Source organism: Chelonia mydas, chromosome 6, assembly GCF_015237465.2.
Source record: "Chelonia mydas isolate rCheMyd1 chromosome 6, rCheMyd1.pri.v2, whole genome shotgun sequence".
NCBI classification, from domain to species: domain Eukaryota; kingdom Metazoa; phylum Chordata; order Testudines; family Cheloniidae; genus Chelonia; species Chelonia mydas.
In genome coordinates, this window is record NC_051246.2 from 70492960 (window position 1) to 70509945 (window position 16986).

General features: G+C 44.5%; 1 protein-coding gene across 5 annotated transcripts in view; it reads left to right on the forward strand.

Moving 5' to 3' along the window:
- The window catches only part of ZNF106 (zinc finger protein 106), a 76946-nt gene that overhangs the window by 41264 nt on the left and 18696 nt on the right, over positions 1-16986 (forward strand). For 3 of the 5 annotated variants that reach the window (XM_043547830.1, XM_037900401.2, XM_043547832.1), the window contains exons 11-16: positions 6012-6780; positions 7296-7351; positions 8528-8673; positions 12500-12634; positions 14223-14339; positions 15409-15600. In XM_043547830.1, the coding sequence (XP_043403765.1) occupies positions 6012-6780; positions 7296-7351; positions 8528-8673; positions 12500-12634; positions 14223-14339; positions 15409-15600 (1415 nt within the window). The remainder of the gene's footprint in view (positions 1-6011; positions 6781-7295; positions 7352-8527; positions 8674-12499; positions 12635-14222; positions 14340-15408; positions 15601-16986) is intronic. The other 2 variants (XM_037900402.2, XM_043547831.1) reach the window with 1 other exon arrangement.

Here is a 16986-nt window from a genome sequence, read left to right on the forward strand (position 1 = left end):
CAAGGGATGAACGGATCACCTATTTGCTCCCTCTGTCTTGCTCTTCACTTGTCGCTGGGATCCCAAGAGTCCTACATCCAAGTTGAGGTTTTCATCCTCGCGCTCCGCATCATGCAGTGAACACCAAGGATCACTAATGGACCGTTTATAGTCCCCAAGATTGTCATCCACCACTTGGTTGGGATGGAGGTCCTTGGCCAGGTGCCTACTGGCTACCAGTGCCCTGTCCATATCAGTGACCCCTTGCAGTCAGTGGGTTGCCCCTCATTCTCAGAGGTCCTGCTCTTCACCTCGTTCATAGGCAAAATCACTTGCTAGATCTGCATTGGTATCTGCAGACGTCAGCCATCATTCTCCCTGTGGAGCCTCTAGAATATTCTTGTCTGGGTGCATCATCCCTGTGACAAGATCTGGCCTTGGCTCAGTTAAGAGCCTCTGCTTTTTTGTCTCCAGATGAGACTGCACTACTGAGTTCATCCTTCCCTTTGATACTGGAGGACTTTAAGGCATATCAAGACCTTTTGCGCCATATGGCTGCGCCATGTGGCTGCACCCTTGGGCATCCAGGTGGAGTTCCTGCATGAGACCCCCACACTGTGTGGTGGACGTTTTGCAGTCATCTGCCCCTTGCAGAGTTGCTATCCCAATCAATGTGCTTCTCAAATTGGCTGAAGCCCTTTGGAGTACACCAGCCTTGATACCACCAGCAGATAAGCACATGGAAAAGTGTTGTTTTGTTCCAGTTGAAGGAACTGAGGGGTTCTATTCACATCTGGCCCTCAGTTCCCTAGTGGTGACCGTGGTATACGACAGGGCATAGCAGGGCAGATTCGGGTCTGCTCCTAAGGACAGAGACTCTACATGATGGGATCTTAAGGGCAGGAAAGTCTACATATCCTTGTCTCTACAGATGTAAATCTTTAACCAACTTGTTGTCCACATATGATTCCTTAATTGGATAGCTATGTCTGGGTTCACAGACCAGCCGCCCAAGGTCTCACAGGAGGAGTTTGGGGCTTTTGTCAATAAAAGCTCCTTGGTGACCAAAATATTCTTGAGGTCTGCCCTTGATATTGCAGATGCTTCAGCCAGGGTGATGTCCTCTGTGGTCACTGTGAGGAGGGCTTCCCGGCTGCTAAATTCCGGCATTGCACCTGATGTTCAACAGAGTATTGAGGAGTTGCATTTCGACAGCCGAAACCTGTTCTCTGACAAGACCGATGACATGCTTCACTCCTTCAAGGATTCTAGGACTTCCTTGAGATCCATCGGGGGAGTGCGCCACCTGCACTGAGGCAAAACCGTGGTGCTCAGCACCAGCAGCAGCAGTATCGTCCACAGTGTACCTTTGTGCAGCCCTTTTCCCTGGAGCAGTAGGACTACCCTAAAAAGCAGGATAGATCCCACAAGCGAAAGTGGTCGGGCTCAAAGTTCGGCCAGCCTACACACCCTCCCTTGGCTTCTAAATGCCTGTTTTGACTCCTTGTTCCAGTCCATTGCTCCTTCCTCCTCGTCGTCCTGCCCCTTTGGGGACAGACTGGCCCCTTTCTTACAGTGCTGGGGTCTCTGTTACTTCCAACAACTGGGTCCTGCACACCGTCAGATAGTCTCCACTCGTCCTCCATCTCTTTTCAGGGATCCTGTCATGACATTGCTCACCAAGCAGGTCAGCTCCCTGCTGGCATTGGGAGTGGTGGAGGAAGTTCCGCTGAAACGGCTTCTACTCCCAGTACTTCCTGATACAGTAGACGCTCATTAGTAGCAACATATCAGTGCCCTTTTGCTATGTTGCTCCTAAGTACCTGTTGCTGTTACGGGGAGTGTTGTCTGACTAAAGGCACTCTGCTTTTTCTGATCCGTAAAACAGCTACAGTACACGCTAACAATCTATAATGTAACAGAATATATGTCTTATTACTACAGTATTACATTAGTTTACATACTGTACATTTTAAATGTGCATTTGTAGCCTACCACCATATTATATCAAGAAAGCGGTATTAATTGAGTTAATCTTAGAAAAGTATCCAGTTTTATTTTTTTTTAAAAAAAATCAAACATCAACTATGACAAACACAACCTTTTGCTCTTACTTGTAAACATTTTTTGTACTCCTACTTAACTGTAATGCTTTGTACGTGTTGTAAGTTGTCCTGATTAAGAGCATCTACTAAGCAAATAAATAATACTTTTAATTTAGGTTAGTACAGTATGCAAGTAAGTGGAGCATGTGATGTCGCATCACAAACGTTGCTCTTATGTGGTGGCTATGTTGCTGTTACCGAGTGGACTATTCACGGTAGGGAAAGTGTGACCATGGGAAACGTTGCTAATAAGCAGCAGTTGCTCTTACAAGGTTTTGCGTCAAACAAGTGTCTATTGTACCCAAATTCAGGGGAAGGATGAGACCCATCCTCTACCTTTGCGGCCTCAACAAACATCACATATAAGATTCCAAATGTGTTTGGGTTTTTTTTGTTTTTTTTTTTTGTTTTTTTGACTATCCTCCCCATATTATCTCAGAATGATTGGTTCGCTGCTCTGGACCTCCAGGATGCTTACTTCCATGTGGCAAGTCTGCTGAACCACAGGAAGTTCCTGCACTTTGTTGAAGGAGAATACCATTTTCAATATATGGTCCTGCTATTCAGCCTCTTCTGCTTCCTGAGTTTTCACCAAGTGCCTGGTCGTGTTTACTGCATATTTCAGGAGAAAGGGAATCCACCTCTTCCTGGTCAGTGATGACTGGTTGCTGTGGGGCAGATCCAGAGAGGAAGTTCTTGCTCACATCAGGACCACATTGTGCTTGCTTGACCATAGTGGCCTCATTCTAAATGCCAGAAAGTCAATCGACTCCCACTCAAAAAAAAAAAAAAAAAAAAAAATGCGTACCTGTTAGATTCCACAAGATCTAGGGCTTACCAACCGACCACTTTCAGGCAATTCCATGTCTTCCTCAGTCTGCAGTCTCAGCCTTCTACAGCCGTCCGGATGTGTCTGAGCATGTAGGGCCACATGTTCACTTGTACACAGGTGATTCAGTTTGCAAGGCTATACCTCCATCCCTTCAAATGTGGCTCAAGATGGTCTACCACCCCAACTGTCATTCACTGGACAGGCTGGTTTGTCTCCCTCCGCTAGTCCTAAACTCCTTACAGTGGTAGACGTGCCACAGAATGTTTTGTGTGTACAACCTTTCATGAGTAGTGTTCCAGAGTATTCAGATTCTAACCTCTAAACTGTATTATTAAATCTATTCACCTAAATTTGGGTTGTTGCTGATTTTATACTCTATGTATCATATGACTTTTAAAAAACTAACTTTGTATCTGTGGATAATCTAAGCATTATACCCAGATGTACAGACACACTTTTCCCAACCTATATATTATATCATTTTTTAACATTAGCTTTAATAACATTTTTACACCTGTACTGCACAGGTTCAGCCTGAATGGGGAGAGCCCAAACAGCAAATCCTGTGACTACAGTCCCTTCTTGGTGATAGGACAACCCCATAACATATATTGTCCTATTCTCAGCATACAGCCTTTCAGAATTTAAATTACACCTCTACCCCGACATAACGCGACCCGATAACACAAATTTGGCTACAACGCGGTAAAGCAGCGTTTTGGGGGGTGGGGTTGCGCGCTCCGGTGGATCAGCGCGTCAGCGTGTCTGGCTCCGACACGCTGCTCTGAGTGGTGTGTTAAGGGTGCCAGGCCGGGGCCGAGGGGTTGGATAAGGGTCTTGCGGGGGCAGTCAGGGGATGGCGGGGGTTGGATGGTTCGGATGTTCTGGGGGTGGGGAGGTCAGGGGATGGGGAATGGAGGTGTTGGATAGGGCGTAGGAGTCCTGGGGGGGCCTGTCAGGGAGTGGGGGTGTGGATAGGTATCAGGGCCGTCAGGAGACAGGGAGCAGGTGGTGGGGTCCTGGGGGTGATTAGGGATGGGGGGGGTCTCTGGCTGGGATGATTTAGTTGGATTGGCCCTGCTTTGAGCAGGGGGTTGGACTAGATGACCTCCTGAGGTCCCTTCCAACCCTGATATTCTATGATTCTGTGATTCTGAAGGGGGCTTAGATAGGTGGTGGGATCTTGGGAGAGGTGGTTGGGGCGGGTGGTCTCTGGAAGGGGTAGTCAGGGGACAAGGAGTGGGGAGGGTTCTGAGGGATCATTCGGGGCAGGAAGTGACTATTAATAACAGAAATGCTCGAGGCCAAAGCAAGTTCGATATAACGCAGCAAGATTTTTTTTGGCTCCCGAGGACCACGTTATATCAGGGTAGAGGTATATGTACTGCACATGGCAAAGGGTTAGGGCTCCCTTTTTAGAGAATTTCTCCAGGACACTCTAGTGGAGTACCACAATTAACATTCCTGTTGGTAAGGGTGAAGCAGCGTTTGAGCGGACAGACTTCAGTTTGGTGGTCTTCCAACAGCAAGGGCCACTAGTCTAGGTCTAGACACTGTACCATTTTTGATTTTACCAGACAAAAGATACTTTGAGAGTATGAGCAAGGTACAGTTTTATGCATCCCTACCCCACCAGATATCTAAAAATGTTAGAGCCCACCAAATAGCCAATAAGTATTTTTTTTCCCCACACAGAGTTTACTGCTTTTCAACTTCATTAAATACCTTGGGAGTATAAGAAATCCTTTCTTCTTTGTCATGATATCCTGAGTTAACAAAGGTGAAATAGTTGTGTCCCTGGTTGCTACAAACAATCCAAAAGGTTTTGTGTAATGTAGGGTATCCGATGAAGTGAGCTGTAGCTCACGAAAGCTTATGCTCAAATAAATTGGTTAGTCTCTAAGGTGCCACTAGTACTCCTTTTCTTTTTGCAAATACAGACTAACACGGCTGCTACTCTGAAACCTGTAGGGTACTAGGAACTGGAGCTTGTGCTAAAGCCTCTTTTAATTTATACGTTGCCTGGGTATGCTGGGGGCGTCCATTCCCACTCTACCTTTTTCTGTAGGAGCTGGTAGAGCGGGTGCGGTGATGGCTGCATGATCAGGGATTAAAGCCTGACAAAAGCTGTAATGCCCAGCAGCGATTGCAGTGCTGTTTCAGAAATAGGGCCGCTCTAAAATCACTTGCACCTATTTATCTGGAGCCCGCAGCTGGGTTGTGTGGTTAGTCCCAGGAAAGAAGCCTCTTGCTTTACTAGCTGGGAATTTGTTGCTAGGGAAAACTATCTCATCCTAGTGTGCGTCAGCATGATCTGGTAGAGTCTGTTAAAGAACCATCAGATTCATGGCTTTCTTTATAAACTTCAGCGAACTTGCTAGCTTTAGTAAAAACCCAATTTTGAAGCAGTTTATCCTTGCTGCTTTCCTTCTTCCAAGGCTTTTCCTTTCTTATCTCCTCCCCACCTCCTTGCTTACCAGCAGAACAGTGGAAAGGTTTATGCTTCTTTCTTTTAAGACTGTTTCTTTGTCTTGTTACTGCTACTTTTCACTTAATCAGTTATTTTGAACGATACATCTTTCCCACGCTGTAAGTAATAAATAATATTATTTATTCTCATGACCTTCTTTTACTAGCTGACTGTGGCCTCTTCTGTACTAACACAAACCATAAAGCAGATATATTATCTCCTTAAGCTAACTTTAAGTCTTTTAATTTCATAACTGTCCTTTCAGGGATCCAAAATAAAATGTCTAAATAGCTGTTGCAAGTGCACTTTGTTTCGGGATAAGTTTGTTCTTAAGGTGAATTCCACTTGATATGCTAATGACTTTTTAAAAAAGTGTTAATAGCTGATTGGCCTTACTTTGAAATAAGAAACCGACAAGGCTTGCATAATGAACACAAGAAGTATGTGCACTTCTTTCAGTATTCAGAAAACATTCTACTTTTTAAACATACAGCTATGTTATGGATGTAAATTTTCAAATAGATTGTAATCATTCGTGCAGCTTATTAATAATAAACCAAGGGGGGTTTTATGCATAAATATGAATTACTGCAGAGTGAACACATTGTTCATCTCTTTTCTTCAGTAGATATCGGCCAGAAAACTTCCGTGTACCCAGTTATCTCCGCAATCATGTCCCTGTCAGAGCTGACTGCTTGTTTCCAACAGACTAATCAAGATGTTCACAAGGCTGCCTCAGATAAGGGCCGGACCATACTATCACCATCTACTCTCAACAAACAAAAAGGGGCGATTGAAACCCTGACTGAAATCACCTTACCAGAACAGTGTAGCAGCTCTGTTGCAAATCAGTCTCTCTCTTTAGAAACACCTTTGGACAAAGATCCAACACTACCAGCAGAACAGCCTGAGCATCTGGCAGAATCCACTCTGGTCTCTGCAGAGAACAAAGGAAAAAAGAGAAGGAAAAAGCTAAGGAAGAAGAAAACATTGCGAGCAGCCCATGTACCTGAGAACAGTGACACAGAACAGGATGTTATTGACTCTAAACCTGTTAGGAAAGTCAAGAGCGGGAAGGTGCCCACAGCGGGAAAGGTTACTACATCCACCTTTCCAAGACAGGAGGATGGGGGTACTACTCATGAAGTAGAGAGGAACAGAGATGATAATGAGAGTGATGCCTCTCTGGAATTAGTAGAAACTGCAAACCCCCAGTTTGAGGTGGTGGCCATCAACTCATCAGAGTCAGGAGATGAGAAACCAGACAGCCCATCTAAGAGGGACACCATGAGATCCTCAGAGCAAGCTTCAGTGGAGGCATCTCGCTCTGGTTATGATGAAGTGAGCTCCACCAGTGAGATTGGCACAAATTATAGGGATGGCATCAGTAGAAGGTGAGGTGGAAAGTGGGATTATACTAGATCAGGACAGATTTCTCACATAAAAAAGGTCTTCCAAAATTTTAATTCAAGGGCCATTTTTTCCTTGTGTGAAAAGCTTAAAACACGGTGAAGTGGGAGCAAATCTCATTCCTCAATACTTCCAGCACTGAAATGAGAAAAAATGAAGATTTATGCCTGTACGTGCTGGTAGTTTAACTATCTGAATCTCTTCTCCATGTGCATACAAAAACAGTGTTCATGCACTGTTCCTTACTAACTTCTGCAGTAAGTAAAGTAAGGCCCCCTTCAGAGAGGAGTACTTTTTTTTTTTTTTTTTAAAGGAAAATTGCATAGGGCTGTTAGCAGTGAGTACTTTCATAGCCCACAGAGGACTCCTATACTTTCCTTACAATACTTCTGATAAAATATCCTATTCTGGAGTATCACTGAAGTTCTCTAAGTACATTTCACTATCTTTCCTGAATACCAACAAGCAAAGTCTAATCTCTCTACTCTTTATTTTACAGTGTTGCTGAGACTCGCCCTTCCATATCACCAATGAGATGCTCAAAGAACTCCTCAGGTATATTATTGGTGTGCTTTGCTACGTTAAATGGGTATAGGATATCTTCTGGAAATTTGAGTTACAGTCCAAATGTGCTTGCAAAATACTACTGTTCTTTTTGCTCTTCAGAACTTAAACTCAAAATAAGAGTGGAAGACACTGCATAACGATAGTCAACATGGATCACTTACCCTATTCCTCATTAGGTGCACTGTGCCTGTTTACCTTCTGATCCACAGTACCTTTCGGGTGGTGGGGTGAATTTTAGTAACTTGCGTAATGTAACTGTTTGGCTATGTAGAAAGTCCCTCTTCTGGGGATAAACTAGTACAAATGCTAAAATACAGACAAGGCCCTCCTTCCTCCCAGGATTCAAACAGCTGCCTCAGTGGTCATAAGAGTTCATCAGTTCTTGTCCCTGATTGCTGGGGTAGATATCAGATTTTTCCCCTCCCCTGAGCTCAATAATCTTTGCAGCTTCTCCTTAGGCTCCATTAGTCCTTTTGGTGCACGTGTGTTGCTCACTCACCTGCGCCTTCCCTGAGCTACAGCCACAGTCCTTAAATTGTGGAGAGTGGCCAGCTCTAAGCCCAAGACTGTTCTGCTCCACTACTTTCCAGGGACTGTGTAGGCCTTTTCCGTGGTCTCTTTAAACAGCCCTCTGCCAATCCCTATCTAGGCTCCTTTTCCTGTTCCCACAAGGAACAATTACCTGTCTCTCTTCTGATGAGCTTCACCAGCAAGCTGTTCTATGCCCTGGATTTCTCTGCTGCTAGCCTTTCCAGGTCAAGCCCTGTTACCAGCTTCATTTCCAGATTTCTTCTCTGGGCTATTTTGGAGACATTTCTCAGCACATCTTGTGCCTTCTGGGCATCACCTCATAGTGAGAGAAGGCTGTCTGCTTTTATAGCTCATTATGCAGTCACATGACCCCTTGGTGATTCATGTGCTCCACCTGAGAACTACAGCTCTTAGTCCCTGACTTTAAAGGGACTGAGGCCCCATAACTGGCATCCTGACCACCCCTGCTAGAGGTCTATTACATTTTTTTGGTTGGTTGTTTTACTTGCGGACCTTTTTGCAAAATGTGATGATAGTCAATAGTACGGATTGTCTTATTACTTATGCAAAGTTCGTGTGAATAAAACATTCTGATTGTTAAAGCACAAGCTTTGATAACTCTCCATTCTGCAGAAGTGTCTTCAGAGCCAGGTGAGGATGAAGAACCTACGGAGGGGAGTTTTGAGGGACACCAAGCTGCAGTGAATGCTATTCAGATATTTGGGAGTGTGCTTTACACCTGCTCAGCAGACAAAACTGTCCGTGCCTACAATCTGGTTGTAAGTAGGGTTGTCATGGAGAGAACGTATTTTGCAGTCTTTAGATTTTTGTAAAGCCCTTTTTTGTGTTTAGAAGAAATCTTCTTAAGGAATCATTTATAGTGGGTTTTTTGTTTTGGTTTGTTTTTTAATCATCTATAAAGTTCCCAAACTTTCTGTAATAGTAATGGCCAGTCCAAACTAACCCCATTAGGGCTTTTGCATGCTTGCTTCCAGCATGAGAAATATGGCTTGGTGAAAGATTTTATGTAGAAAATGTTCTTGAAGAGAAATTGTATATATTTTTCTCTTTAAAGAGAAGCTTGGTTTTCACTGCCTTTTTAAGGATGTCAGTTAGTTAGCAAGTACCATTCGAGACGAGAGGAAGTTTAGTCACTCCCTGTTGCCCATTGGGGTTGGAGAAGGTATGTTAGTCAAATGAGAATTGGTCTATAATCCTTTCGCAGAGGCCGGAGTTTGTGACCACCACCACAAAACCAACAAACCTTAAACAAAAAGCCTTCTTTCATTTCTTGTAGGATATATTTTTATTAGGAAGATCTACTGAAATACTTGCTGACCATAGCTTAATAAATTCTTACAAATGATAAGCAATCAGAGTTCAAGAAAACTGCCAAAGATACAAAGCTATATAGGTAGTGCATTCAGACACATAAAAAGGCATAACATTTTAAAGTAAAATCACACCACCAAGGATCTTCAGATCTTGTTCTTTAATCCAGTGAATTAATAATAATACTTGATAATAGGGTTTTTTTTTTTTTTCATCCATAGATCTCCAAAGTGCTTTACAAGAATGGGACTAGACCAGTGGTCTCCAACCTTTTTACACCTAAGATCACTTTTTGAATTTAAGGGCAACCCAGGATCTACCCTGCCCCACTCAGTCACTTGCTCTCCCCCACCCTCACTCACTTTGACCAGGCTGGAGGAGGGGGTTGGGGTTTGGGAGGGGGTGTGGGCTCTGGGCTGAGGGGTTTGCAGTGTGGGAGGGGGCTCTGGGCTGGGGCAGTGTTGGGGTAAAGGAAGGAGTACAAGGTGCTGGCTCTGAGAGAGGGGTCAGGGCTGGGGTAGGGGGTTGGGGTCAGTGGTGTAGCCAGGTGGAGAAACAGGGGGAGCAGAGATTTTAAAAAAGGCGCCACTCGCTAGTACTCACCCGGCAGCGCTCCGGGTCTTTGGTGGTGGGTCAGGCGGCACTCTGGGTCTTCAGTAGCACTTCACTCGCTCCAGTCTTCGGTAGCACTGAAGGCTTCCGCCACCGCAATGCCACTGAAGACCGGAGCGAGTGAAGGTCCCAACGCCGAAGTGCTGCTGAAGACCCGAAGCGCCGCCTGACCTGCCGCCAAAAACCCGGAGCGCCGCCGGGAGAGTAAAAAATTTAGAAGGTGCCAAAGAATTAATAAGGCATCACTTCTGCTCAGTGGGGGAGCGGACGCTGCCCCGTTCCCGCCCTAGCTATGCTTCTGGTTGGGGTGTGGGGGGAGTACTGGGTGCTGGCTCTGGGAGAGGGCTCAGGGCTGGGGCTTGGAGTGCAGGAGGGTGTTCAGGTGCTTGCTCCGGGAAGGGGCTCAGGGCTGGGGGTTGCGGTGCGGCCTCCCACTGGGCAGCATTTACCTCCAGTGGCTCCTGGTCGGTGGCACAGTGTGGATGCCACTAAGGCAGACTCCCTGCTTACCTCGGCCCCACACCACTCCTGGAAAGGGCCAATACGCCTCTGCAGCCCCTGGGAGGGGAAACTGGGGGCGGGCGGCACATGGCTCTGCACGCTGCCCCTCTCTGCAGACACCGCTGCCACAGCTCCCCATTCACAGCCAGTGAGAGCTGCAGGGGTGGTGCTTACAGGCAGGAGCAGCATTCGGAGGGCGACCCCTGCCGTGCCCCTGGGGCCCTGCTGGCCGCTTCTGGGAGCTGCATGGGCTGGGGCGGGCAGGGAGTCTGTCTTAGCAGCAGCCCCACTGCGCAGCCGGAAATAGCAATCAGTGGGGAGATCCTCCAGGATCAACCAGTCAATTGTGATCGACTGGTTGGTGACCACTGGACTAGATCTTTGGTTTCCTGGTTCTCTGGACCAGTGGTTCTCAACCTTTCCCAACTACTATACCCCTTTCAGGAGTCTGAAGTCTGAGCCCTGCTGCCTAGGGCCCAAGTATGTAATTTAGCTTTGTGGGGTCCCCTGTGGCATGGGGCCCCAGGTAATTGCTCTGCTTGCTACCTTCTAACACTGGCCGTGCATTTGCAACCCCTCCTATATCCATTCTACAACCCCCTGGGTGTTGTGACCTCTAGGTTAAGAAACACTGATCTAGATGAGTTGATGCACCTCCTGGAAGATCTCTGTGTTCCCCCAGGGGTATGCATACCCCTGGTTGAGAATCATTGCTCTGAACTATGCTGCTTTTCTAGACTCCTTTTATCCTGACAGTACTTGCACAATCTATACTGTGTAAGTGTGCTGGGATTTCTTTGGGACTAAAATTATAACAGTGTATTGTTCATTATGAAATTTGGATAAAAATCTGGTGTCCCTCATTACATCTTTCTTTTGCTGAAGTAAACACCACTGTAGCAGGAAATGTGTGTGTGGGAGGGTGGGGGGTTGTGAGGCTCCCTGGGGTACCAAGGTTGTGAGGCAGCTTGCTATCACCTGCCTTGAGCATGAGGAAACCTTGTGGTTTCCTGTCAGGGCCAGCTCCCCAACTCTGCCAGCCACAGACAGCACAAGGATTCTCCTCTCAGCTGACGCAGGCTCTGCCATCCCTTTGCAGGTTAGCAATAGATATACTCCAACCCCTAGGTGTGTCCCTGGAGTCCTCAGCCCCTTAACCACTGGACAGTCACATAATTCCCAGATCCTCTGCTCCCAAAGGAATAGTACACCCCAGTTTACCAGTTGCAACCTGGATCACTGTTCCACTCAACACCTTGCACTTAGATTTGTTTATAGTGAAAACAAGAATTAAGTTTATTTAATAAAGAATGGAAATTTGAGAAGAAGGAAGTGGGGTTAATGGACCTAAAGGGTTACATATAAAATAAAATCATAACACTTATTCTAGAGCTTAAACATATTTAACAAGAGGGCATCTTGTTAAATAAGGTACTGTTTATCCAAAGTCGTCGTCACCACATTTTTCAACTAGGATGGCTGAGACCCTCCTTTTATGAGACCAAACCCACTGGCAGCTTGTCTTCCCAGATGAAGGATGCCAGGGCATCTTTCTGCACACATAGCTATATTAGACCAGTCCTTTTTGTTTTGTTTACCTGCAAACAGGTTTCCCTTCCTCGCTGTTTACCTCTTCCTGTTAATTTCTTCTCTTGAAGTCCCTGCACTCTCTTCATGAGCATTTGATTCAGTATCCAAATATACTTCCAGTATAAGACACACAATTAACAATGCTCAGCCAAGGATATAAGTATCTGCTACCTCCTTTCTGGCGGAATCTGTCTTAGGGTATGCCATCTCTGGGTGACCTGCCTCTATCTCCAGGCTTTAAGAACATAACTTCCAGTATATATAGGTATCTCCTTACATATTATCTGCACATACATTTTGCAAAGATTATGATGATCAGTGTGATACAGGCTTTCAGTAGGGATCTCACATGATATTCTTTGATGAACTACCACACCCAGGGAATCTGTGTAACCCTTACGCATCTCTGTGCCCCCTGCCAGCTAGCATCAAGAGTTCCTTGGGTCACAGAATTCTGTTGCTTTGCTGGGATCTGAGAGTATGTGTAGATTTGTGTAAACATTAGGTAGAGGGAGAAAATTAACCTATATTATAGTCTGCACGTTAACAGACTTTGTGCTCTACTTTTAGAACAGGAAATGTGTGGGTGTCTTTGAAGGACACACTTCCAAAGTGAACTGTCTCCTGGTTACTCAAACAAATGGGAAGAACGCAGCCCTCTACACTGGCTCTAGTGACCACACAATCAACTGTTACAATATCAAGGTATTCATAAACATGGTATTAAACTTTGCACCTTTGTGTGAGAATCTCAAGGGGCTTTTCAAGCATAAATGAACCAAATCTTTCAAATCCCCATGAGCTAGATATTAGCCCCATTCTACACATGATGAAACAAAGTGACCTACCCAAAGTCACACATCAAGTCAACGGCAGAAACAGAAATATAACAAAGTTTTCTTTGGACTCCCAGTTCTGAGTGTATGTGTTGTGATACAAAGATTTGGACAGTATGAGTTGGTATGGTTATTCAAATTATCCCAGACAAGTGCCAATAAAAACGTATTACCACATTATCATATTTTGTGTGCTACATATTTTATAGAAACTACTTTAGAAATGTTTGAGTTTAAAAACAGGTACTTTTTTTGGTATTCTTTTAGCTTTTAAAGTCAAGTTCTCTGATGCAGTGAGTCTTCAGTGTACAGGCTTTTGAAGTGGAAACCATTATGAATTTTACAAACCTCTTAAAAACAAACTAGTAGATATTCCATATATAAATGTCAGTAGTTAGATCAGTATCTTATGTTGTGGAGGGGGTGTATACTATTTGACGTCAGGTTTATTGCCCTAATGAATTGTGAGATGTCATGTGGTCCAGGACAAAATATTAACTTTTGTGGGCTTCTGGCCAATGTAATTGAAGGAAAAGTTGCACACTCCCTGGTGGACATTCTAAATGTTTGGAATATTAATACTCCTGGCCAAAGATGAATTAGTGGGCTAGGTGCAGGTGAGCTAGTCAAAAGGGATAAATTGTATTTATCATGCACTTGGATAAATTCTGGTATATTAAGTTTCTATGACTGACCCAGTATTCGTCTAAGTTTCTGTATCTGTTTTCCAGTAACTTAATAATGGCTGGTTTGTGAACAATATCACTGTGCTGCCCCATTCTACTGGCCAGTTTTTGAATTCAGTAGGCTCTTTGCTCAGGCATAGAGGGTAATGGCAAGTTAAATGAAGTAAGCAGAGGTAATTGAGGTGGAAGACAGCCACTTGGAAGTGCACATCTCAGTTAACTTGTATTTTTTTCTGACTTCCTCAGTAGTCTATGAAAAGTGCATTTCACTTGGGAGTATAGGCAATACAGCTCTCATGGGAGTCAGTGGTGTTCTGAGAGGATGACGCTGAGCTTCTCATACCAGAGGCAAAGGAGCAAGTTGAAAGAGAGCTGCTTAATCTGGCCTCTGTCAGGGATCAATGAAAGGAAGGTCTGTCTCCTGAAATTGAGAGTGAAAGTGGTCCTTGACCTTGAAGGATTGTGGAGTAGATGTCTGCTTCCTATGGACAAATTGTTTTAGGTCACTGATCTGTGGAAAGATAATATCAGCTGACTATCATTTATGCCACTTCCCCTATGGGGAAGTTACTAAGGAAGTTGAGTTGGGGTGGGAGTGAGCTCTTGGAACAAGAGCTTCACACAGACAGAAGAACTTCTCCATTACTGGAGAGAAGCAACACAATTCATAGGCAAGACAAATGGCTCATTTCAATTTTTCCCAGTTATCTAAAAACAGTCTCCCAGTTTTTCCACTAATGACAAAAGCTGAAACTATTTGTTTCTTGTCAGACCAAGGAGTGCATGGAGCAATTTAAATTGGAAGACCGGGTGCTCTGTCTGCATAGTAGATGGAGAATCCTGTACGCAGGCCTGGCAAATGGCAATGTGGTCACTTTCACCATAAAGGTCAGTGTATTTGAAAACTGGTGTGTCAACCCATATTGAAACAGTTTTAGCAGGTGGTATTCTCTTTTCTTCCCACTCTCATTTCCAATTCCATTTTGTCTCTTGAATAGCAAGAACATTCATAACTATTGCATATCAAGATAGCAGTTAAGTCATTTCTGTTTCAGTATTTACCTGTCCCTGGATGAACTTTCTCCCCTTCACCTTCTTCCAGCTACCCCCTGTGTCCTCAGAAGAATTCCCCTGCCTACCGCCAGGTTCCCTGGAGCTGAACTTTTGTGGGTGATAAAGGCTTAATGGCACTTGCTTCTCTGTGTGCTATGACTCCTCCTCACTAAGACTTGAATGGGGTCACTGCAGAGTGTACGAGATACAAACCTAGGAGAGAGGTATCCAAACAGACCTCTTGTTTGGCAGAAAACTAACCATGAGGCCACAGAATGTTTTAAGTAGAAACACAAACTTATCTCATTATTTGCTTAGTTTGACTCCAGGCTCATTGCTCAAAACTAACCTAGCAAAATAAGCTCATATTTTAAGGAGATCTAAAAAGAGGGCTTGTTCTGAGAGCTCAAGAGCAGAAGTATCATGCCAGTGAACCTCAAATTATCTTCACAGAATTTTCACACTAAACGTGAACAAACACACTTCATAATCGTGTGGTACTTAAAGAATAATGAAATATCTAAGTTCACATGCCTCATCTAGCAATTCTGTTCTTCTACCACTGAAGAATGACTGACTGTTTCTTACTACTGGTCAAATTGTAAGCACAGCTCACTGGAAAGAAGCTAAATGAATTTGTAATGCAAAACAAACTGTTACGATAAATTAGGAATACTTGTTTAAAGGATATCGGAGGGAACAAAGAATTAGCTTTAGATTTTTAGATTATATTTTTAATCTTAAACAGTATTCCATCAGTAGTGGTGGTTGCACCTTTTTGTCTTTTTAGGTATGTACAAGAGTAATATCAGATACGCCTTCAGTCTGAGGAATCATATCCTTGAAGAAGGAAGGACTCAGTGGTCTACATTCCTTTCAATCTTTTGACTTCTTTATTTTGCAGAACAACAAGCAAATCGATACCTTTGAATGCCATGGCCCTAGAGCAGTCAGCTGTCTAGCCACGGCTCAGGAAGGAGCACGCAAGTTGTTGGTAGTGGGGTCCTATGACTGTACCATCAGTGTGCGGGATGCTCGAAATGGACTGCTTCTACGAACTCTTGAAGGTCATAGCAAAACTATACTCTGTATGAAGGCAAGTACCTTGGGAAGTAACAGTTTTTGACAAATGATGTAGTCACTATATGTTAAGGGGACTATTTACTTCCATCTGATATTTGAGAGACTTTAACGTTTTGATATTCCCATAGATCAGGGGTTCTCAACCTTTTTCTTTCTGAGGCCCCCGCAACAGGTGATAAAAATTCCACACCCCATGTGTCACAACAACTGTTTTTCTGCATATCCGGTATATTAAAACCAGGGCCTGCGTGAGGGGGCAGCAAGCAGGGCTATTGTCTGAGGCGCCATGCAACAGGGGCCCCGCAAAGCTAAGTTTCTCGGGCTTCAGCCTCAGGTGGTGGGGTTTGGGCTTGGGCTTCAGCCCCGGGCAGCAGGGCTCAGGCTTTCTGCCTTGGACCCCAGCAAGTCTAATGGCGGCCCTGCTCTCTGATTTATTTTGGCAGACCCCCTGAAACCTGCTTGCGGCCCCAGACCCCTGGTTGAGAACTGGTGCCATAGGAAATTTTATCTGTATTTTGACTAAAAATAAAAATCCATTCATTTGTGAAAAGTTTCCCCAACTTTGAGCTCCTTCTGCTGGCCTTGCTACCACAATTGGTGCGTTTCCTAGTGCTGCTGCTATTGCGCTTCATAGCACTAGTGTACACAAGAGGGATGTTGATTTCAGAAGCGCAAGGGGGCGGTGGAACAATCATCTTGCCAGAAGGAAGAAAGGAAACTCACCTATTTTGCCTGTAATTCACTCTGGAAATTTTGAAAAAATTAGCTCCATTGAGAAAATACTCACAATGTCCCTTTAGACATGTCCCCGTCTTCTCTTCTCCCCCTCCCCCCTCAAAAAAAAAAAAAAAAGCCTTTTCTATATGCAGAAATGTGATTTTTGTGATGGAAATAGTTGTACTGATTCAATCCCACTCGTAGTGTGGATGCTGATATACCAGTGGAAAGCTGCCTTAGACTGGTGTATAGGAATAGCTCTACTGGTATAACTGCATCCACCCTAGGAGGGCTGTATCACTTTAAGTATATAGATAAAGTGGCACAACTTCTTTTGTGTAGACATACCTTTAATGGTCGATAGTAATGTGCCCACCCTAATATAAAGCATGGTACATGTGTGTTCTACATTACTGGCCAGCTCTGTCCCTGACCTGCGCTTTTTTTCACATTAACTTGCTCCTGCCATCTGCACGCATATTGGAGCACATTTATGTCGTCTTCAAACTTTTTTTGCTTAGTTTTGTGTGCTTAAAAAGCGCCAGATAGGTGACAGCGCAGGGTGTTGATGCCTTATGTCCACAGAGCAGAGTTGCAGATGCAAAGCACAATTTTCCCAACAGAGCCTCACTGTCTTAATCCTGTGATGAGGTGAATCCTTTTTTTTTAATGGGCAGAATCT